We start from the raw sequence: 25,211 nt of genomic DNA on the forward strand, positions 1-25,211 counted from the left end.
ATAGAAAATCACTGTAAGTCAAAAGGAGCTCCAAGGTACTGTTTTCCTTTGTTTCCCGGAGGACAGGGTGGTCCTTAATTAGCTTGGGAGCACATGTAAATTGAGTAAAGCCTATAAAGTTTAAAAATTATTTAAGTGCTTGCACAATGCCAAATGTACAGTACTTAAAACTCTACCACACATCCTATCCACGCATACGTTTTAAAAATTATCTGACTGCATGGCCAGTTTCAGAGGAGTCAATATTTTAAGATCTACAAGAGTCCGTGTCTTTTTATTACCCACGTATCTGGAGAAAAGAATGCCTTTTCCCGCAAACCTAGTTACTTAGCTCTTGACAATAACCCTTGGTAAACACGTAGTTGTTAGATGCCATTGAGTCAGTTCCGATCCACGAATGAAACTGTACTGACCTGGGCCATCCTCACTATCCAATGTTCGCGCCCATTGTTGCAGCCATGGGTTAATCCTTCCTTTTTGTTGCCTCGCCACTTTACGAAGCATGATGTCCTGCGCCAGGACTGGTCTCTCTTAACATGTCCAAAGTATGTAAGCCAGTCTTATTATCCTCGCTTCTAAGGAGAACTCTGGCCTTACTTCTTCCAAGCTAGATCAGTTGGTCCTCTTAGCAGTCCATGGTTCTTTCAATATTCTTCCCCAGCACAATACAAATGCAGATTCTTCTTCAGTCTTCTGTATTCAATGTCCAACTTTCAAGTGCATACGGGGCAATTGAAACTATCACGGCTTGGGCCAGATGCACCTTGGTCCTCAAAGTAACATCGTTGCTTTTGAACACTATAAAGAGGTACTGTGCAGATTTACCTAATGCAGCTTATCTTTGGCTCTCTTGACTGCTGTTTCCATGAGTGTTGGTTGTGAATTCAATAAAGGCCCAATCAAACTCACTGCCATCAAAACAATGAGACTCAATTGATCCCATGGGGCAGCATAGAATTGTCTCCTTTAAGTTTCCTAGACTGTAATTGTTTAAGGTAGAAAGCTCCATCTTTCTCACTCAGAGGGGCTGGTGGTTTCAAACAGCTGACCCTGAAGAATGCAGCCTAACACCTAGCCACTGCGCCACCCAGGCTCCTTGTGAACCCAAGACAACAAAGTTCTTAAATATGCACCAGCCCTGTTGACATAGAGGTGACATACTGGGCTACGATCAGCGTTTAAAAATAATAACTTATAAATTATCAAGGGTTCATGAGGGAGGGTAAAGCAGGGAGGGAGGGGAAAAATGAGAAGTAGATACCAAGGGCTCAAGCGGAAAGTAAGTGTTTTAAAAATGATGATGGCAACAAATGTACAAATGTGCTCGACACAATTGATGGATGGATCGATTGTGAGAGTTGTACAAGCCCCCAATAAAATGATTAAAATAAATAAATAAATAAATAAAATGCAACACACAAACCAACAGATCTGCAGGAGAAAGGTCTTCTGCTCACATATACAGCTAGTTTCAAAAATTCAAAGGGTGATTTTACTCTGTCCTTATAGGGTTGCTGAGTCAACATCAACTGGTGGCAGAGAATTATGTAAAAGGTAGTCAATTAATGACCTTTCTAGCCATCATTCTTTGTTTGATGAACTGTGATTCTGGAATCTGTGCCTATGGCTCTAATTCCATTTTGGAGTGAGTTCTCTGCTACAGTAATGGCCAAGATAAAGGGACTGTGTGTGTGAAGTGTGGACCTTAGCAGAGGACATGGACCAAGTCACATCCTGTGCTGCCTTTGGAGCACCTTTAGACTATTGGAGGATGTGAATTAAGGCATCGTCCTTCATTTTCCTTGGGGGTGATGCTGGCTAAAGACAAAACCACCCATCCATCGCAGTCCTCGCTTGAAGAGCTAGCCTAAGAGCTCTTCCCAGTTTTGTCGGAAGCACTGGAAGTGGACACCACAAGTTCCAGACGATGAGAGAATCTAAGGCAGCGGTTCCCAACCTGGGGGTCATGACTCCTTTGGGGGTCAAATGACCCTTTCACAGGGGTCACCCAATTCATAACATTAGCAAAATTACTGTTGTGAAGTAGCAACGATAGTAATTTTATGGCTGGGGGAGTCACCACACATGAGGAACTATGAGAAAGGGTCACAGCATTAGGAAGGTTGAGAACCACTGGACTAAGAGATGGAGCGAGGAGACTTTCACCACGAGGCTATGGGACTGTGAGAGAGAGCAATAGGCCACTTCCTGGTTCCTGGAGGAGAGCCCAAGGGATTACACAATTTATAAGCTGAGGACTGGATAGACTTGGCTGCTGGCTAAGGAAACGTGTTGCTTTAGACTTAGTGACTCTTCATTGATGAGTGATTCTGACTTGCAGTAACTCATTAACTTCCCTAATGAAAAACAACCCACTGCCAATGAGTGGATGCAGACTCAGAGACCCTACAGGACAGGGTAGAACTGCCCCCGTGAGCTTCTGAGACGGTGGCTTCCCTGATAACCCCCAGAGTTGTGCACAGAGTTCCATGTGACCATTTCATGAACTGTCAAACCCAGCAGAGACTCAGAGTACCACAGGATGAATGGGTGGTGTCAGAATAAGGATGGAGTGTGGAGGCATGTCTGAGCCCTGACTCATGGCAACAGGGAAGCCAGAGGAGGTTAAGATATGGCCCCACCACATTTACACCAATATGAAAAAGTAACTGCAAATCCTCAGTAATGTCCTAATAGGAGGAAAGACACTCCTATTATTAAACAGCCACTCCACTGAGTGCTGATAGGACCTGAACTGAGAAGTAGCATGTCAGTCCGTGGTCCCACAGTGAGTTTCCATCACCAAGTGGCAACCAATGGTTAAGTATCTAATGATCCTGAGCCTTTCTAGTGTTTAAAGTTAACTCCATGTTTGTTTTTTTAAAGGATTCTACTACCTTCAATATAGTAGCTGTGTATTCTGAATAACTGAGTTGGGTATATTTTGGTATGAAATGAGCCTTAAAGGCAAGTAGCTACTCCAACTGGTTCTTAACTGAATAAACAAAATCCTATTCCTATACGAGAGAAAAAAAAATTGCAATGTGGGACTATTTGAGAAACCGTATAACAGTCTTTGATGTATACATAAATATGATGCAGTATTTTATTGGTGATGTCAGGGATTTTTATAAAGGTAGTTTTAACTACATAGGATTTTTCATGTTACTAAAAATATACTTGGAACCAAACACACATATACTGCATAGCTGTTTTAGTATAGTAGTAGTTAAATATAGTTTCAAGCTTATTCTGAGCTTAGATAAAAGACAAACTACAATGATTTCCACAATCATGATTCGAATTTTAAAAAAATTTTTGGAGTCAAGGGAGAAAAATAAAATTTTACCTATGTGGGGTAATTAGGCTGACGTTATATTAATTTCAAGCTAATCAATAGGACGATTTATTTCCCAAAACATAATATGCTTTGTTCATTTGAAGGTGATTACAATTGCCTTAACAGGAATTATGGCTATATTGGTAAAATTCATTTAAAAAGATGTAACATATGGGCATGCCTCAAAGACATTATCAGTTTGAGTCCAGAGTACCACCAAGAAAGAGATTAATTGCAGTAAAACAAATCACAGAGTTGTTGGTTTCTAGACGAATATGTTATATTTACACTATACGGTAGTCTATTAGGTGTGTAGCATTATCAAAACGTTTGAAATATTGTGAGCAGTCCCAAGATGTGACCCAGAGATAGGAAAAGAGCACACACTGTAGGAAACATGGTACAGGTCAGGTACATGTGCTCAACATAGGGTTACCAAAAAACTTAATTTGTCAGAAAAAGATGTATGCGGGAATAAAAAAATTAAAACTCTTTATATGTTTTTATAACTCCCCATCCTTTTTTGCTTGAAACCAGGCTTAATAAAAATCAATAATAGATCAGGTAGCAGATTTTATTCAGTTGACTATATTAGTCTCTTTTTTAAAAAAAGGCAGCCTTAGAACTATAACTGAGCTTCGTCCAAAATCGGTGTCTTTTTCGAGAAAAAGCCAATAATCAATAAGCAACACCAAGTATATCCCACCTATAGATTCTCTGGCCTGAGAGCGTAACAGTATAAATCAAAATAAATTTACTATAAGGAAATAACATTTCAACTCAAATGAAATTACTTTTCATTTAATTTCCTTCTTTAATTCTATAGCAGAATCTACTGTTAAAGCTTAGGAGAAATTGGGAATACAAGCCAAAAGCAGTCTCCAGATAAAGACACAGAGAACTGTAGTTTAGCAAAAGTAAACTCAACAATAGTTAAAATTATTTGGGAAAAATTTAATAAGCATCCAATGCCCTTTACAGTGATAAATGCAATACTGACAATTGCGACATTTTAAATATTCTTCTCAAAAAATGTTCGTCATTTTCTTTTACCCGGGGAATGTGGCGACCTAATTACAGGTTGCTATAATTTAGTTAACACTAATATCTAAACAGGCATTCACATTTCATGTCTAAAATTAGACTGTAAACCTCTTACATCTCAGAATTTTAGCTGACATTTCATGAGATAATTTCAAAGAATGTCAGATTTTTAAGTACAAACTAATGAAACTGGGATCTCGTGTGTGTGTGTGTGTGTGTGTGTGTGTGTGTGTGTGTGTACCTGGCTTGAGTGCACATGCAAATTTTCTTTTCTAATTCTTTAGACAAAATTCTGCAGTGAATCTTGTGTCTCCTGGGTTGTTTTAAACAAAAATCACCAGCTTCCCACAGTTGATAAAAAATATATCAAAAACACCATAATATAATTTTAGAGAGCAAAAAAGCTGTTTCTCTGAAGTTTTCAGGAACATGAAGGAAATAGCACTTTTTATTTGTATATGCAAGAACACATAAAGATAGTCACACTAAAGGTAAATCCAATAAAATATTCAAAAGTTCTATAAAAATGAACAAATGATGCACGTTTACTTCCATTGTTCCAATGGTCAAATGTTAAATCTGCATGAGAATAGTGCTGTTGCAGTTTGTTGGTCCAAGTTAAGGGGTTCCAAGTCCTTTTTGTGTGTTTGTCCCAATGACGTCCATATCCGAGATAAATTCAGTTCAAAAGACGGAGATTAGGGCAAAGACCCCATATAACAAAGCACAAGGATAGGCTACGAGAAGTTGTTGTCCTTCCATGGCTAGTGCAGAAATGAAGATTTTGGAAGCAGAGAAACTACACCAACCAATAATTCCAGCAGTGAGAATGACTCCGACCATCCCTCTGTAACCAACAAAGAAAACATGGGGACAAAAAGAGCAATAGAAAAGATTAGTTACACAGTGATGACTGTATAACCCCACGTTATATGAACATACGAACCCTATGATTTCAAAAGAAAAACAACTTAAAATCAACTTTTGGACATCTGCAGGAATAATCAGGGTATTTGTCTTTTTAAAAAATGTACCCAGAGTAAACTCAATGATATAGAATCATATCGTGTAACAAAAACTTTCACATAGTCTCATTTCACTTCTAGGACTGAGGGTTTCTCAACGAACGTCGACACCACTGACATTTGGCCTGGATAATTGTTTATTGTGAGGCTGTGCTGGGCCAGTTGGGGTGGTTACCATCGTCCCTGGCCTCCACCCAGTGCAGGACCATTGCTCCCTGCAGCTGCAGCATCTACAACGAGATGCACACATACTACCACATCTCCCTAGGAGCAAAGTCGCACCCTGCTCACAAACACGGATTTAGTAGAAAATAGTTTCCCTGTAGATTCAATTATAAAACTACCAAAATTCTTAACAAATTAGTTCGTGGGGTAGTACGAAGAGGCTTCAGAATGTTCATGGGAAAATTCTACTATCTTTTAATTCAATTTTCCCACAAACTTAGAAATCCCCTCTGAAGCTTGTGAGCTGAAATTGTAAACCATTTTAATCCAAAACAGCAATCTCGAAAAAGCAATCCCCTTCTGATATTTCTAGTATCAGAACCAGAGTTACGGTGCGCTTTTCTCTGGAAGCTGGAAATTCTCTATGAGTTGGAATGTACTTGACGGCAATCAGTAAGGATTTTGTTGTTGTTCAAATACACCACAACCTGCTTGCAACTTGTGTAAGCAGACACTGGGCAGAGCTTGAACTGTTAAAGAGAATGATCTGTACAGTTGGCATGAGGATGAACTCTATGAAAACTGTAACACGCTTCTTTTTCATCAGACCCAAATTATTTCCAAATTACACATAATTAAGGCTGCTTACATCTGTCAATGTGGTTGGCAGATTACAGCTCCTGCATAAGAAGGCTCAATTTCAGTTTCATCAGTTAAAAAGCTGCCACGTAGAGAAACTGTTATTCATACATGTACCTTTTGCCCAATGACTAAACCAGTTAGTCAAAACCTATTGAGGGGTAAGTATTTTATAGGTATAACACACATACTTCTATCACAGGTAAAAACAGCAAAGACATAAAGTATCTTTAGATTTATCCTCATTTTCATTGTACATTATCTAAAAGAATCTCGCATAGTTCTCACTCACGACAGGTACTTTGTGACATATTTTCAATCAGTGATTTATTCCTCAACTGAGGGTGCAAAGTGAATCATATTATATAGCACTGGCTAATCAATCCCCCAAATACAGATAATACTTACTGCAGAGAAAATATTACTGCAAAGCTGGAAAGTAGGATCATGGGAAGAAGGCAATATCCAAGGACACTTGCCACACACCCAAATGAAACACCTGTCATACTCATTAGATTTAACAAACAGAACATTCCTAAGCATCCAATTGCACTGATCCCATACACATAGCCAAACTGGATCTTGCCAGCCTATAGGGAAAGAAAGGAATACAGGTTAAACGATAAATCGCTTTTATTTTGGGATGTAATTCACTTACAAGGAAACATGCAGAAAATAATTAGTGAGAACCTATCTAAGACCAGGATCCCTACAGAGGTATCTATCTATCTTCTTTATGTAATAAAGTAAAAGGCTGAACAATTGGCTTACACCGTCTTCTTCAGAAGACTAAAATATCCCCTTTGAATATGCAGATACTTAATTTTCAATTTCCCAGCTAGCATTTGAATGTGGTATAAAATTGAATAAAGAAGTAAAATCATGGTAAAACCCCCTAGAGTAGCTGATCACTAGAAGAACACTGATTCCAAGCAAAAATTCTAGAGACAAGATAGTCATTCCGAGTAAATGGAGCACAGTTAGTGGAAGAACTTCAAGAACCTAATACCCCAAACATCCCAAGGCAAACTGTTCTCCGTCGTAGATGGAGGCATCACCTCACTAAACACAGAAATAATTTTGTCATTTGCTTTATGGCGTGATAGAGGAGCGAGGAGAAAATCAGTCTGGATAAGCTGGAACCCAGTTTTGTGGACACACACAAAAAACAGATTAGCAAGCAGACTGGAAGGACACAATGGAAGAGAGTTTTGATTTGCATTCTGTGTTGGTTGATTCACACAGACCTCAACCCGGAAAAGAAGACACTGCCTTTGCTCGTGTGAGGAGCAAGGACAGCACAGATGTTGGAACCAGCTTACTTAGTCAAGATACGGACAAAGAGTTTACTCAAGCCATGTTCCAAAACAGAAAAACCTCCACAAAATTCCTTTTGGGTCACATTTTCTTTTAGCCACACAAACCTCAATGGCAAGAAGGCTTCTATAGATAATGCCAAGTGAGAAAATTTGGGGAATTTTTAAAACTCAAGGTTTTATTTGCAGGTATGTGATCATGAGTACCAAGTTGTTAAAAGTTCAGCTGAGTCACTGATGAATGTGCCATAATCCTCATAAAGCCTCACACCTGAAACAATTCAACTCGCTGCCATCAAGGCAAGTCTGACTCCGGAGATCTGAAGTGCTTACGAAGCCCTCCATGTTCTATCGCCAAAACCATCCTGCTAGGTAGGCAGCACAGGATTACTATCTATCACAGTGGGGCTGGACGATTTAAATGGCTTATTCAAACACAAGTGAACTGAGCTCAAATCCAGCTTTTCTAACTAAAAATATCTCATCTTCTATACACTATGGTACTCATCTTCTGGATTTCTGATATATAAGATAAAATAAAATAAATTAACAGCTATCTTTATAACTAAGAAACAAAGTTCTATCATTTGATGATATGATTTATGATTCTCGGGAGAGGAAATAAATTCTGTTGTCCTCCAATGTTTTATTTATTAAAATATATAAAATAACCACTATAAGAAAATACAATCCCAGGGTCTAGATTAAAACACACACACTAACAACAAATCCAAGCAACTAAATACTATTCAAAACGCATTAAAGACTTTTGATACTTATTCTCAAAATGAATTTTGATGAAAACTAATACTCTCTTCTTTATTTTTATACTGAAACTTGAAACTACAGTCTTACCAATAACAAAGTAGCTCCAAAGGCAAGGCAAAAAACCATTGGTCCGGCCAGATCGGTCTCATTCATGATGCTGCCGTCAGCTACCTTTAATGGATGCAGCACTGTGAGTGTCTTTTGCCAGATGTGGTCAAAATTGATACCTAACTCTGAGAGAAAATAAAAATATGGCAAGTCATTAGGATTTGTAGCATGCCTTTGATTTCCTAGAACCCACATAAGGTTCAAGAAGTGAAAGAGCACTAGAAATAGGTGACGCAATACTACATTATTTTATTAGGTCCCTCAATGTTAGTTATGCTTGTGATGTACATCCTACAAAAACCCAGTCTCTAGTTTAGTAGAGGGCAAAGGTGTGATGAGCGTTCTGCCTCTGTAACAAACTCTAGCGTCAGGAGCACCCGACCGCCCTCTGAAAATGCACCCACATTATGTCTCCATGGACATGCACGCAATGTTTTAAGGCAACACCCACAGAGCTCATTGGACTTGTCAAAGGCAATCAGAACAAAATTATTTTCCCCACAGTACTTCATTTTAGATTTTTCAAGTGTGTTGGAATAAATTTTGAAAACTATAATTTTCAATAATGTCCCTAGTTCTGCAAGCTTATTTCCATGTAATTATATTGGCATCCTATATTGTAATTTTATAAAAGCCCTAATCTAAGAAGCCCTGGCAGCACAGTGGTTAGCACTTGGCTGCTAACCAAAATGTCAGGAACTCAAACCCACCCACTGGCTAGCTCTGTAGGAGAGATGCAGTAGTCTGCTTTTCCAAAGATGTACTGTGTTAGAAACCTCATGGGGGAGTTTTACTCTGCCCCATTTGCAATGAGTCAAATAGACTTAATGGCTCCAGGTTTGAGTGCGGAGTTGAGACCCAAAGTCCATTTGTAGGCCACTGGACATCGCCTTACGGAAGGGTCTCGGAGAGGAGACGAGCCAGGCAGGGTGCAGTGTAGCAACGATGAACCTTATAACTCTCCTCTAGTTCCTAAATGCTTTCTCTCCACTCCACTATCATGATCCCACTTCTACCTTACAAATCTGGCTAGACCAGAGGATGTACACTGGTACAGATAGGAACTGGAAACACAGAGAATCCAAGTGCGGATGATCCCTTTAGGACCAGTGGTACGAGTGGTGATACCGGGAGGGTAGAGGGCGAGTGGGTTGGAAAGGGGGAATGGATTACAAAGATCTACATATAACCTCCTCCCTGGGGGACAGACAACAGAAAAGTGGGTGAGGGGAGACGTTGGATAGTGTAAGATATGACAAAATAATAATTTATAAATTATCAAGGGTTCATGAGGGAGGGGGAGAAGGGAAGGTGGGGAAAAATGAGGACCTAATGCCAGGGGCTTAAGTGGAGAACAAAAGTTTTGAGAATGATTTGGGCAATGAATGTACAAATGTGCTTTACACAATTGATGTATGAATGGATTGTGATAAGAGTTGCATGAGCCCCTAATAAAATGATTTTAAAAATTAAATTAAAAAAAGAAAAGAAAAAGGAAAAAAAATCTGATCCTATCCTATGTGGTTTCACATACATTGCTCAAAATAGGTCACTCAGAAAACTTTTCTACATGATTACTCTTTTAAAGGAAGGTCGACTTCTCCAAATTAGGATTTGTTTTAGATACCAAATCTAGAGCCCTGGGGTAAATTCCATTATATTTAGAAAAACCAAACTAAACTCAATGCCCTCGTGTGGATTCTGACTCCTAATGATCTTCCTATAGAACAGGGTAGAGTTAAGGGAGTAAAAAGCCTCATCTTTTCCCCACAGAGTGGCTGGTGGTTCGGAGCTGCTGAGCTTGGGGTTAGCAGACCAAGGAGTCACCACTGTGAACTAAGATTGCTTGCTATGGTTTCTGAAGACGTAAATCTTTACAGAAGTAAACTTTCTCCCATGGAGTGGTGGTCGGTTTCAATCTGCCCATCTCCTGGCTAGTATACTGATGCTTAACTTACCACACCACAAGTCTTTAATCTAGATGTTACAGAATAATGCATGGAATGGAAACCAATTCTACCTTCTAATAAAGGCGGCTCATCTTCAAAGCTGCTTCCATAGAATGACTGAGGTGTGGCTGGGGTGTATGTCTGAGCTGGCTGGAAAATCTGCCCAGTATATGGCTGCTGTGGCTGGATCATCTCAGGGGGGACAAACTGGCCGTGCTGCGCGTAGTCATAGCCACCATACTGTCTGTAAATCAAGAAGTTACATTGACCAGAAGTTACCTTGCCCTCTAACAGCATAAATTCCTTAATTTACAAGATCTTCCTTTGGGCAGCTAGGGACTATCAGTCATGCCACCCTAGAAAAGGCATTGTCAGTTTCTAAAGTGGAACTTTAAGTGATTACTAAAATCAAGCTAATTATCTACAGTAAAATGCTGCCTGGTTATACAGAGAACTTGCCCAATTAAATCAACACATTTACATAGCACTTACAAACTACTAAATGAGAACACATAAGGAGTCAACAAGTGAAGACTTAAGAACTTTGTCATTGTTCTTCCTTAATTAGAATACATAATGTATGCATACTAAGCTATAAAACAAAAACCAGGACCGCTTAGAACAGCCTTTGTAGTACACATTATGTTTCCATTATTCTTTGGGTACTTGACTTGGTACAGCATGTTACACCGCTCAATGAACAAAGAAACTCTAGCTGATGTCCAAAAGCTGGCTGAAGACTGCATAAATACTACTGACAAAACTGCTGGGATTTCACATGGCTTGGCATTTTAATTTTAAGAGAAGTTCCTGGCCTCGGCAAGGTGTTCGCACAGGTACCCAAAGCATTATGTAAAGACCAGGTAGCTCAAATAGCTTATGTTTTCCAGCAGGATTATACGCAAAATCAGAGCTAATAAGGATGATTTTATGAACCAAATCATAAGCAGGACAAAGCTTGCATTTACCAACACAACAGAGATAGCAGCCCCCAATCAAAGCAGTGGCTTCTGAGGCGATCTGTGAGCCTGTTAAATTAAATCAGAAAGAGCAGTACAGAAGGCTATAGGGGCTGTTTGGTGAAGGCTCCTATGGGATACTCTTGATAAATTTATTCAAAGGATATAGGACAATCACAGGGGCTTATAATGAAGTTGTAAGAAAGCTGCAAATTGCATTTTTGGGAAAACAAAGGTCAGGAAAATTGTGCTGAGGACTTTTGTTCCATCACAAAAATGCACCTGTTTTTATTAAGGCAGCAAAAGTTGTCCGACAAGAATGTCATTGAGAATCCTAACCACACCCACCCTGCAGCTCTGCTCTTGCACTTCCAGACTGTTCTAATTTGCAAACCCGGAGTACAGTAAGTCAAAGGAATTCCCTTGAGGATGCCCAATCTGGCAATTGGATGTGGTGTAAAGGAAAGAGGACAGAACTCCCTGGGGAATGGGAATGGAAATACTGCTGTCAGAGGTATGTAAATCTAGACGGACGATATGTAGAGAAACAACGGCTTCACATTTTGATATTTGTGCTTAATAAAGCTTTCTATGATTTTGCAGCCATTCTTTTTGACTTAACTTTGTACATGTATTTACATAATGCTTTAATTTCTTAATGTAGTGTACACCTACTGTCTCATCTGAGCAAATTTTTCATAAAGCCTATATTTTAGAAGGAAAGCTTTACCACCATGGTTACGTAAATAATGTCAATGCAAGTAAGAACAAAATAGTATGAAAGCCTTATCTTTAAAATTCCTGTTTCACCATGTTCTACAGAAATATGGTGTATCCAAACAGAGTGGATGAATTTAAATACTACATAGTAGTAAGCACAGAAGGAAATACTACTCAAAATTGAAAGCCAAGAAAGTCTTAAGGTTTAGTCTTAATAGCCTAACAGTCATAATGACCTGCATTAACACTTGAGATTCTAAAATAAATCAAAGAAACAGTAAATGTTCAGCAACAGAAAGCCCTTGTAGGTTCCTAAGTGATTTCAAGACTACTCCCACTAATCTTAATACATGCTGAGACACAGTAACATTTCCTGGTTATCAAATAACATTAAATTAATGGATGTATTATTTTATTAGAAATATTTCAAAAGAAACAATAACAATAAAAATAGCAATCAATAAATGTATTGTGATTTAGGTATACAGTAGATTAACATACACCTGTTAAAGAAATGAGTAGTTTTATGTGTACTGACAGGGAATACTCAGTGGGGCAAAAGGAAGGCTTGAAATTATGCATATTATATACAGCCATCATGTTTTTCATTATACAGTAATATGCTTAGGACAGCTGTGGGACTATATACAAGAAATTTGAGGGAACCTGAAAACAGGGTAAGGTAGAAAATATCATTTGTACATTATAAACTTTTAAGCATTTGAAGATGTACTTTTAATTTACTGAAGTTAATTATAAAATATATGCAATATATATTAACTATCCGAAAACTTCAAAAACATACTTCATGGATTATGCTCACTACAATCCTAGGAAGTCATTATGATTGTCCTCCCCACTGCATATGTGAAAACTGGAAACTGGGTTTAAAATGATCTGCCCATGGTGGTAGCAAGACTCAGAACTAGGGTGTCTGACTCCAGTTCTTAACACAACAATTTTAATGGTGGAATTAGGGCAAGAATTCACATTTCTTGATTTAGCACAAAATGTTATAAAGCTAGAATTTACTAAAGAAACCACTTTATAGTTTATGAAGCAGCTAGAAAAGCCCCACATAAGAGATTCCACTCTGCATGAACAGGCTGGATTCTTCTCCGTGAAAGACAATGAGGCAAACAGGGAGAATGTTTGTCTTATCAGCTGTTACTTCAAGTAAAAGTGACCACTGTATCTCACAACTTCCTTGCACAGGTACTTTCCCCAGATGATTTGCATTTTGTCACACATAATATCAAAAAGATGCTTGCGCAGAGGGCTGGGATTCAATAGAACTATAATTCTAGCTATGTCATCAAAGACAAGTGCATGGTTGTGACGGATACACTGACTACTAGAACAATTGATGCCACTGTCTTCTGTCATATTCAGGTACCAGCTGCTTTACCAAGCATCACTTTTACATAGCTGCAAAATTAGGTCTCGAAACTAATTAGATCAAACACGACTTAGTTTTGTTACACAAAGAGTTTTGAATTCAAGGGCCCCCTAACAAATCTCAAAGCATCCTCTCGGGTCTGCAGTCCATGTTTTGGGAGCTGTTTATGTAGATCTATAAATCTCACAGCACAAAGAGATATACTGTAAATAAATGACAGTTTCACATGTGACAACCTCCTTTCATCTTCAAAGGGCAAAAATGAAAAGCCACATTATTAAAACACCATAAAATTGTATTTTTAATTCCTGAAAGCATTCAATACTAACTGCCATCAAGTTGATACCACTAAAAGCGACCCTATAGGACAGGGTACAACTGCCCCAGCTGCATCCACTTAAACCACTCTACACCAACAAACTCTCCCTGGTTTGAAACTAAAATATGGGGCGGCAGATACAATTTTTCAGGGGCCCTCGTGGCACAAAGTGTATCAGTACTAACTGAAAGGTTGACTTTGAAATCCCAGTGATGCCAGAGGAGAAAGGCCTGACAGTTTGTTCCTATAAAGACTGACTGCAGCTTCAACTATGAAGCCCTTTGCAGGGAAAAAAACAACAATTACATTTACCCCACTCCTGGTACCAAAATGTGTTAGACAGGGTTCTATATATATATATTTATAAAGATAGATATATGATACAAGAAATGAACAGTTAAATTATAAAGCAATAAAAATAGCTCAGTGAGACTCACTCCCATGAGAGAGTTGTACGAGACTGGCAGTCCTTCAAGTCTTGAGGGCTGCTAGGTAGTCTTCTGTAGAGAGAGAGCTAGGCTATCCCAGCACAGGCAGCAAACAGAAAGGCAGGTCACCAACTGTCAGTCCCCAGCTCAAGGGATGTAAATTTCAATCCTGTGGTCTTAAAGGGACCTCAACTTACAGCGACACAGTCCACAGGCTAGGCGTCCCAGAGGTAGTGTGCCCTTTAAATTGAGGCACAGAACAAGCAAGGCAGCTGTACACTGGTCCAATGATTAAAGTGCTAGAGACAGGAAAGGCGAGGCTCACAGAGCCATTTATCTCTCTGCCCTTCAATTAATCCCACTTGTGTTTATCAGTCAGGCTGCTACAATAAACTACCTCAACACATTTGTACAGTAACCCACAATCAAAAATAAAGTAGAGGTATCTGCTTTTGCAGCCCCCTGGATCATTCCAGAACACCCAAGAGGGTGCACTGGCAAACACTGGCCTAGAAAACCTTATGCAACAAGACCTTCTACCCTGTCCTGTGGAGTCATTGTGAATTGAAATTGACTGCAGGGTATCTAACAACAAGACAAGATCTTTACAGATGGACCACGTTTTTGAAAAACACTCTTATAAATTACAAAAGACCTGAAAGTTTCCTAACACATTGGGCAGCTACCATCATTCATCTTTATATAGGATATTATCAGTTCAAAGTTAAAAAAAAATACATTTCAGAACTAAAAAAAATATGCAACTGGTATTATTACATGTAATGGAAGCTGCAATAAGGTCATGGAAAACTGGCATTAAAAGATAACGAAAAATTTCTATAAACTTTTTGAAGTCCTCTTGGGCTTGATGTAACACGGAATTCTTATAACTCAACCTTTTCTGATAAAATTTTGAACACTAGGGACGTTTTTGCGTGTTTGCTTTGTATTCTGAGGGAATTAGGCAAATGTGTGAATGGAAAGCACCAGAGGAAGCCATGCACGATGTTAAAACTAAATTTTGGGGTGGTAAATATGCAGTATTACAAACTCATCATCAAGTCAAACTTACAAGACAATCTACGTCGTGCTATTTGAGCCTAAGTTTTCGTTAAAGGGTGAGCTAAAGTATTACTGGAACCACTGAGCTACTTTTTCATCACGGCACACCTGAAGGTTTTCCAAAAGCTACCACGCTATAAACAGGGCAAGAGTTTCAAAGTCAAACCAGTTTCCCAGAACTTTTCCAAAAGTGTAAGGGAGACCATGAACATCCCGTTCTTGAGACTGAGTTCACATCTGCAGGCCGTGGAAGCAACGCATACTCTTGTGTACATGAGCGCACTGCGATCGAAACTAAATGGCCTCCCAGAGTTGAAACATTACTTGCTATACGGTCCTCCACTTGCACCATAGTCATAGGACTGCTGCGATTGGTCATCGATGCTGTAACTCGTCTGGTAGAAATCCGTGTTGATATTATCGAAGCCTGACATTGCCAAGGATCTGCAACAGAAGCCGAAGAGTTACTTTACGTCCACACTCCTCCTGAGAGCTTTCCTAGCACTTTTGGAAAACACAAAGCACAACAGACAACGCTTCCCATTTAACTCTTAAGAGCCAGCAGATGCTGTTCTTCTGGCCTTGGGGCAGCAGCACTGAGCGGCGGGCGTCTGAAAAGGTCGCTCTCGGGCTCAGGGCAGGGGGCGAGGGGTGGGCATGGTTCGGTGGAGGCTTGAAATATCAACAACCCGGTGTATTTCTCACCGCAGGGCTGAGCCACCAGCTCACGGGCCCGCGGCCGGCGAGGAGCGTGCAGGGCGCTGAAAAGAGAGCCAGGGCCCCGGGGCTCAGAGACCCGAGGGCCTGCGGGGGTCCACGGAGGAAGGCCCAGGGCGTGGTGCGGGGAGCCGGCGGCCACCGGTGCTGCCCCGGGCGGAGAGCAGGGCGCGCCCGAGGCTGAGACACTCACCAAGGGCGGCGGCGGGGCTGGCAGCGGCGGCGCCCGCTCCGGCTGTCCCAGACACACACAAAATCCAATCTTGGGCTCCGAGACGGTCCCGTTGCTACGTGTCACAGGGCCAAAGGACTACTTCCGGGGCACCGGGGCGCCGGCTTCAGTTGGACGCCGGCGATGACCCTGGAACGGAGCATGCGCGGCATCAGCTGACTCGGTGGCGGGCCAATGGGAAGAGGGGAAATGCTTCCGGCACCGAGGGCTGGGGACGGCGCAGGCGCAGCGGTTGCTCGTCATTGGTGGGCGGGACCCGTGAAGTGACCTGAGGGAGCGTCCGCGGCTGAGCCGGAATCGCCCGCTCTTCTGGCGCTCCGGGCGGTGACCGGCGTGGCTGACGTCTGGCACTGTAGCCCCACGACGGAAAGGGAGAGTCACCCTAGCGCGATCCTGTTGTCGGCGAGCTTCCAACACCGCACGGCCAGCCTTCCAGCATCTGGGCCACTCTGAAGAACGCAGGCAGAGGCTGTGCACACCCACGGGGCTGGCGGGGAGAGGCGTAATCAAATATACACACGTGTGTAAAATTGTTGCCCGAACGGTATTAACCGCTCTCTCATTCTTTGAAAGGGAATAATACTCGGAAGAAAGGGAAAGCCCCTGCAAGGGCGCTGAGCGAACCCGTGAGGGGAGTTAGAGAAGCCTGGAAAGTTAGTTAGGAACCAAGAACAATTGGGGCGAATGTTGCAGCACGTGGTGTTAAGGTCTAAATCCCTTTTTAAAACTATTGGCATTTTGGTCCAGTTGTGACCAAAAACGCCTCCTCTCATTACCAACTATCCCCTGGGGGTGAAAAAACAGGAGTGGTGGTTTAAATGAAATTTCCCTGTCTGGCGCGAGAAGGGTAGTTCTTTGTGATAAAACTTGAGGCTGAAGCCATAGACAGAGGCCAGAACTTAAAGAGCCTTGTGGAATCTGAAAGTTGGCACCAACATAAAAACAGACAAACAAAAAACTGGGAAACTATTGACAGTTTAAGCTGATGAGTCACACGTTTGGATTGTTTCCTCTTGGAAAATATTGCTTTGACTGTTCTCTTAAATATGTATCTTAAGGCACTGAGAGCCTTAACTCCGAATCCTGCATTTTTCATGAATAAGGAGAACTGTCTTCAGAGTTCCTGGTACTAAAACATACACTGCAAGCCCTTGCCTTATGTTCTGAAATCACAATACTGTGATCGTCACGAAGGAAGTCAGACCATTGATTTGGGAACTGCTTCTTGAAATAGCAAATTCATGGCTTAGAATTTTGAAACACACACACATACACACACACACACACACACACACACACTGAAACAAAAATAGAGCATCAAACTCATGACCAAGCTTACTGTGTTAGTCTGGGTAGATTAGAGACACAGTCATAGAGACACCTTCATAGAGACGTGTATATAAGAGAGAGTTTTATATAAAGGGTAGTTGTACATTAAGAAAGCATCCTAACCCAGTTCATTTCAAGCCCATAAGTCTGATATTAGCCCATATGTCCAATACCAATCTATAAAGTCCTTTTCTGACTCACGAAATACATGCAATGGTGCCAAATGCAGGATGATCACAGGCCAGTTGGTAGAAAGTCTTTGGATCCAGTGGTGTAAGCATCTCAGCATTGGCAGGGGTCTTTATGTGGCTTCTCTGACTCCAGAGGTCTGGTTGCATCAGGGTTGCCCCATGTGGCTTCTCGAGTTCAGGGCACTAAGCTAATTCTATGTATCTTGTCAGCTGCAATGTCTCCCAGGGCGTGAGCAGAGAGAGAGGTGTCTCCCCGCCTCCAAGGAGAAAATACTGGCTTTCCCAGAATTCTCAGGAGAAGCCCATGCCCACACAGAGGCTTCATTGGCTATATGACCCAATTGACAGACTAGACTCCACCTCTTCAGTCTTAAACCCCTCAAGTCCCAAATTGACACCAGATTATGAAACTACCACACTCACTGCCATTGAATCTACTCTAGCGCCCCTGAAAACAAAAATAGAAACAGTACACAAGAAAAACACAAATCTCAAGAGTATAGCTAGAGATTGGGCAGCCTGGACATCTTTATCTCTTCCCCGAGACTCTATTTCAAAAAGGAATTTCTGAAAGTAGCCAAATTCGCCACCTTTTACCAAATACTTTAACAGTTACTAATTTTAGCATTATCTGCACAACCAGGAAGAATCAGGTGGCAGAGTAAGTTACCACTCTGAAAGAGGAGGCTTTCTACTTCGGGAAAGAGGAGGCTTTCTACTTCGGAAAAGAGTTACAATCTTGGAAAGCCACAAAAGCAGTTCTGTGTCCTATAGGGCCGCTATGATTGGAAATAGAAGTTATGGCAATAAGTTGGGTTTGGGTTTTGACCAGATATCTTGATGTGCATAGGCTTGACCTAGTGTCCTAATTTATGCCCCTTTCCCCATGTAATTATTAATATTACCCATTCAGTATAAAAATTAATTTGTTTGAAAACTTATATGGCTACTCTATTTAAACTACATTTTCCATGAAGCTAAGTTATAGTGAATCGCCTGTCTTCTTAGATCTTATGCTTCAAAAACATTTTAGTCTCATGGTCCAGGTTTGTTTTTCCCCTATCCAAAAAAATATATCACTCTACAATTTGAATGTTGGTACTTAGGAACGACATGTTGGATGTTATTCAAGTTGTGCTTCTCTCTGAGGAAACAACGATCATACTTTCTTGCTCATAGGTTTACCACCCCGAGACACATACTTCCCATTCTCCAATTATAAAACCAAATAAAATCAAATTACCTTACATCTTCCATGTGTTTTACTTGACTTTGAAACATAAGCAGAAGCTCCTCGAGGCTTTTGAGATCAATTTCATGGGTAGTTAGATAGGCTTTTCCTGGTGGAAACTTCATTTTCAATGTTTTATCCTCACCTTAACATGGGTTCCAGAACATTTTATCAAAGAAAACGGAGGACTTGATAAATATCGCTTGGTGATACTGTCAGGTAACTATCACTGGATTGCTAACCATAGTACCATGGTTCAAACCCACCAGCTGTTCCACAGGAGAAGCCGATTCTGTCTGTCTAGCCTCAGGAAACTATATAGAGTGGTTGTGAGCTAAAATTGACTTGATGGCAATTGGTTTAGGTTTGGCGGACTTGGTAACTATGCTGGACTCTGTTACAGCCATTGGGCTGACCTCTTTGGATAAAAACCTCAAATCACATTAGTGATGAGGGAACACAAAACAGGGAAGTAATAGCCATCCTATGCTACCTCAGGAACAGATACCAGTCACCAGAGTTGTAACAACAATGACAACAAAAAGAAATAAAAGGATTTTAATCATGGATAATATTTTTCAGTTAGTTTGGTAATGATGCTAATATATAATAGTAGTTTTACAACAGAAGCACAAGGAACAGAGCTCACTCTCTTTTTTTTTTTTTTTACAGGGCAGTGAGATGGCACTTCGTTATTTGAGAAGTTCTTTCTTTTCCTCTCCATTACAGTAAGCATGCCTGGGCAGTTGGGGCAGAACATTTTGATATGAGTATAGATGGTTTCCCTCCTCAGAAGTCTTCACAAACTCGGGATGAGGTGGATATTCGGCAGCTGGGCAAGTATCCTATTAAGATCAGCAGGGAAATCTGATCATGCGGGTACCAACCAATACAAGAGCTGATGGTCTCTGTCCCATTGTCTGCTGATTAATCATGTGACTCCATCTCCAGTTACAACAACATTTCCCCACGATTATTGTCCCATAGAGTTTCCTCATTGACTCACCCCTGTGGCAGATGTTATCCAATTCTGCCTCTGTGATTTCCATTATTTTTCTGTGAACAGTAAATTCTTGTCTTGGAAAACACATATGTCTTTAAACAACACTGCAAGACTTGGAACAGGATGAGTTTGAAGAAAGACTAATAGACCTTGAAAGTGCTGTAAGTTGTTTTAAAATACATATTTTAAAGATAAAGTTTAAAAAAGCAATATTTCCACTGTGGAGATCACAACAGTCCTCTGAAGTGCTAAGTAAAAATCCATTTTTAATGTTCGGTGGATGGACATCTTGCTTGGCCTTAAGAATTTCACGGATGGAATTGGAAGTTTTGCATCTCAACAATGTTAAACAGAGGGAAGATAAGGTAGAAGGCAGCATCAGAGGGTTGGAGCTGAGCCAAGTGGCCAAGCCACTCAGGCCAAAGGTTCAAGTGAAGCCTGTAAAACTGTAGCAGATATCATAGTAGGAATTATTATGTACCAGGTGCTGCTTGGAATAAATTCTACACATTCATAGGGAGGAAGTACTATTACTCTCACTTAACACATGAGGAAACTAAGTACTGAGTGTTTAAGTAGCTTGCCAAGCAGCATTAGCTTTAAAACAAACAACAACTCGTCTTCCAATTCATAATGACCCTTTAGAATAGAGTTGACCTACAACAAGTTCTCAAAGGTGCCAACTTTACAGAAGTGGATTATCACATCTTCCCATGGGTTCAGACTGCTGATCCTTCTGCTAGCAGCTGACAGAGTAGCCACTGTGTTACCAGGGGACCTTATCATCAGCCTAGAAAAGTATTACATTGACATTTTAGTGTGTGTGTTGGGAGGGTGGGGTTAAGAGGGAGATGATACCAAGAAGTCCAGGAAGGAAAAGTATGTTTTGGAAACGTATAATTGTGGATGAATTCCACAATTAGGTTTGACGTAATTGAATCATGGACGGATGTGACATATGTATTGATCCCAAGTTACAGCAAAATTTTAAAAAAGGGTGGGGTGGTGGGGAAGGGGGGATGCCATAGATCCAGGAATGGATTTGGGGCTCATACTAAATCCTAGTTCCAATTTAAGAACAATTCGTTCTTACATCCTGGCCCTGCTACATACTCACCATCATGAAATGATCATTGAAGATAAAGATGCTACAGCAAAGTGTGAAGAAAGCAGATGGTGTCCAGCTAGCAATCAGAACAGTGTCTGGGTCTTAAAGGCTTGTATTCAAATAAGCAGCCATGTAAGTGTGATAGGTAGGTTTATTGTGCCAATCTGGCTAATAAGAACATGTGGGATTAATAAGGTCGCAGTTTGATTGAAGGGCAAAGAGATAATGGCTCGGCAAGCTCAACCAGTCTGTTTTGCTCTCTGGTGATCTGAGCAATGTGTGGCTGCCTTAGCTAGATCTCTGCCTCAAATTGTGAGCTACACTCCCTTTGGGACACCGAACCCATGGATCCTGTTGTCAGAGCTTGAGGTTCCTTTGAGACCTACTTCACCACACTGCTGGTGTATATATCGATTGATCTGGGGATGGTCGGATCCTGTCATCTGGCTGAATGTTGGTGACCCACCCTGCTGCTTGCTGCCTGTGGCCGGACTGCCTGCATTGCTCTGTAGAAGGCTCAGGTGTCTGCTTCTTTGACCTTGGACCCAACCGCCCTCATGCGAGTTAAAGGACTTCCAGTATGTTAACTGTTTCACAGAAGTGAGTTGAACTGAGCCCTCTGTACTGATGTGTGGACTAATTGGCAGTTCTATTCCTTCGTGCTGTATATACATCATGCTAAGTGTCCTGCTTTAGTTTCTCTAGAGAACGCTGTCTAACACAGTAAGCAAAGAGTCAACTAATTCTACATGAAGAGGCATACCAGATTATGTGATCCAAAGATGTCAATTACAAAACTCATATATAGTGAGCAGAAAAACATCAGAGCAAAAATGATGAATATCCAATTTGTGGAGGATGATGGGGGACAATGAGAGCCCCAAAGCCATCTTCAGACTATGTGGTCACACTGAGCCACTGGCAGATCCACTCTAACCTGAGGCTAGAGTTGTGATCAGCCTTAATGTCAGGCAGAGACCATTGTAATGTTGATTATACCTGATTGAACTTGACCCAGCAGACATGACCTGAATTTGTCCTGGGAGCAAATATCCCTTACTGGTTCCATGACAGAAATTTCTTCCCTGTTTTATTATTATTAGGTAGTTTTGCCTTCTGATACATTATTAGTATTTTCATTTGTATACTTTTATGTTTTTACGTTTACCACCTTAGCATGATTTTGTTTTCTGTTGGGTCTCCCAGCTGTGACGCCCAGAAGGAATGAATGCTTAACGATAATAATGGATACGAGGGGATATAGGAAATGCAGGGTGGTGAAGGGCAACAGAGTAACGGGGGATTTGTGGAGTGACTACTTACCACGGGAGGAGGGAGGGAGTACTGGAATGGATTGTGATTGCATTAATCATTTTAAAAGTGACTTGACCATGGGGCCTGGGGAATGCTAATAATCAATATAGGGGTGATTGTACAATTCTCCATGATATGATTGAGTTATTTAACTACTGAATCATATGATATATAAATTACTTGCAAATAAAAAGACACAAGATTGCCTTATGATCTATTTAAATTTTTTCTAGTTTTAAATATTTTCCCCTTTGTGATTGAGGTTTTAATTTGTTATTCTTGTTAGTGTTGTTTGTTTGTTTTTAAATGTTTTCCTTTGTGTGAAATCCAGAATATGTAAATCTACAGAGATAGTACCTGGATTAATGGTTCCTCCTGGGGCATGGCCAGGGAAGGTGAGGGGAAATGAGGGACTAATAAGGATGAGTACAAGAATGAAGAAAATTAAAAAAATTTTTTTAATTAAAAAAAAAGAATGAAGAAAATGTTCTAAAATTTATTATGATGATTATTGTACAACTCTTCTTAATCTAATTGAATTATTGTATAATATGTGAATTACAGGCCAATAAAACTGTTGGGAAAAATGGAAGAATCCATTTTGGTGCTGAACCCTTGTGGTAAACCCTAGGCTATATTGTTATTGTTTTATAAAATGTGAACGTGGAAAAGGACACCATTTCTAATACATTACTTTATTTAGCATGTGATTATTTATGCTGTGAATTAGTAAATTAACTATTACAGTGTGTTACTCTAGATACATTAGAGAAACAAATCCACAGAAACTCATTGTATAAGAGAGAGTTTTATATAAAGGGTAAGTGCATATCAAGAAAACATTCCAAACCAGTGCTGCCCAAGCCCACAAGTCCAACATTAACCCATATGTACGACACCAATCCACAAAGTCCTCCTCCATCTCACTAAACACACACTATGATGCCAATTGCAGGAGGAAAGCCAAATCAGTGAATGTGTAAGTATCTCAGTGTTGGCAGGGGTCTCCACATGGCTACTCTTGCACCCAGAGCTGCATCGGTGTAGGTCCATGTGGCTTCTCCTTGGGGATGTCTTGCAGGATGTAAGTCTTGCCAGCAGAAGCAGGGAACTGGCAAGGCAGCTGCACCCTGGTCCAACCATCAGAAAGCAAGAGACCCAAGAACTAGAAAGGTGAGGCTGAATGAGCTGTTTATCTCTCTGCCCTTCAGCTAATCCCAAATGTGTTTATTGCTCAGGTTGGCACAATAAACTTTAACTATATAATATCGTTAGGTATTTCATAATTGCATCATCAAATACATATTCCCCAAATTATGTATTTTTTCAAATGAACAACATTTTTTTTTTTGTAATCTTTTCAGTGGGTAAATGACAGAGCTCCTGATACTTAAATTAGCACATTTGCTTTGTCTGAGTCATCTTTTCAATGAACACAGCACCAGAGTGAAGGGCCCATTACTGGGAGCCAGCCTGCCTGGGTTTACTTTATCTACCCCTTACAAGTCTTGGATCTTAAGTAAATTATTTAAACCTTAGATGCCACACTTTGTTTTTCTTCAAAAGGCAGATAGTAACAACACTTGTCTCATTTAATTACTATAAGGATTATGTAACTGGATGCATGTTAATATCAGTACCTAAGTTTGAAGTACTGAATTGGTATTTGCAGTTATTATTCCTGAATCTTTATTACTACAAAAGTAATAGGATTTTTGCCAGGCACAAAAATGGATTTTTGTTTAAATTTTAAAATTGAATTTGAACAAGTGGCTCCTGAGGCTAAGTGCATGTATCCACTCTTAATATTCCCTACAGAATCTTTATATTCCTATAATTCAGTTTTGATATTGTAAAATATTTTTTTAAATTACCCACCTGTCATCTTTGGTCCAAGATTTTCAAACAGAGTTTGTGCACATTACAAATTTTAGATCAAATATCTTTGATATTAGAAACCACTGGGTTAAGACAGCCATATGCTATAATACTTGCACTCGACTACTGAACAGTGCTGGCCACAGCTGATACTTTTTTTATCTGCCCCACGCTGTTTCTAATACTAAAGAGAAAAGATGTGTTTATATTCCTGCTTTGTCTCTCTTTTGCTCCTCTCATCAACTAATACAAATAATTTAATTTAGCAATATGCAGGGCAAAAGACGAACTGCATTGAGGATAATTTGTCTATTTGCAAAGATAGAAAATGGCAGTGTCCCAGTCAAGTGAAGCCGTTGCCATAAAAGGTTTAGTACACAAAGTTTCATAATTTCACAGAGGCCTAGGATTTTATTCTCCTCAACAAGAGGGCAGTCGGGAAGTCACTTCAAGTGTAATCTGTTTTGCTGAGAGGTCCTCTGGGCAGTGTATTTTTCTGGTACAGTACTGTTGGAATTCCTCGTGACCCATCTCAGTTACAGATACTTCAGGGTACTGTAGCTTAACATTCTAGTTTAATTATTTGTTGTTATAAAGTGTATCATATTAAATTGTATTTTATTACAAGGTAGTATGTCCAGGGCTGGAAATTACTTCTCTGGGAGTTTAAAGCCAAATAAATGTTCATTCTTGTTTTAACTGTACCGCATGCCTTTTAGAATATATATGCTGAGAGACAGAGTTCTAATTTCTCATTTGGATCTGGATTTCACATCACTGGCTTGAAAACAATAGGAACTCACACAAATCCTTGAGGGTATCTTAGCCTGAGACAGACAGACAGACAGACACTGTGAGAGAACATACTAGATTGTTTCTCAGCTTCAGCAGCACATTCTTTAAAAAATGCAACACCTTTTTTTGTGTTAGGCTATAGAGAAGCAAAACCAATGGTGCTCGTGTGTGT

The 25,211-nt window shown here is 40.3% G+C and overlaps 1 protein-coding gene and 1 long non-coding RNA gene across 3 annotated transcripts; one reads left to right on the forward strand and one right to left on the reverse strand.

The window, feature by feature from the left end:
• Positions 1-4,560: 4,560 nt before the first annotated feature.
• YIPF5 (Yip1 domain family member 5) lies at positions 4,561-16,308 on the reverse strand. Its single transcript, XM_075541762.1, has 6 exons — positions 16,152-16,308; positions 15,566-15,685; positions 10,426-10,598; positions 8,385-8,530; positions 6,622-6,803; positions 4,561-5,231 (listed from the first exon to the last, which is right to left on the reverse strand). Exons 2-6 carry the CDS (start codon positions 15,673-15,675, stop codon positions 5,069-5,071), a joined length of 774 nt encoding a protein of 257 aa, XP_075397877.1. The 5' UTR covers positions 15,676-15,685; positions 16,152-16,308; the 3' UTR covers positions 4,561-5,068.
• A 139-nt stretch (positions 16,309-16,447) lies between these two features.
• On the forward strand, positions 16,448-22,851 carry LOC142439419 (uncharacterized). 2 transcript variants are annotated; one of them, XR_012782854.1, is made up of 2 exons: positions 16,448-16,734; positions 19,614-22,851. It is a non-coding gene; the product is annotated as an uncharacterized LOC142439419 (long non-coding RNA). The 2 variants fall into 2 exon arrangements; XR_012782855.1 differs by having other exon boundaries at positions 16,448-16,710.
• Positions 22,852-25,211: the final 2,360 nt, after the last annotated feature.

The sequence above is a fragment of the Tenrec ecaudatus genome, chromosome 2 (assembly GCF_050624435.1).
Source record: "Tenrec ecaudatus isolate mTenEca1 chromosome 2, mTenEca1.hap1, whole genome shotgun sequence".
Taxonomy (NCBI): Eukaryota; Metazoa; Chordata; class Mammalia; order Afrosoricida; family Tenrecidae; genus Tenrec; species Tenrec ecaudatus.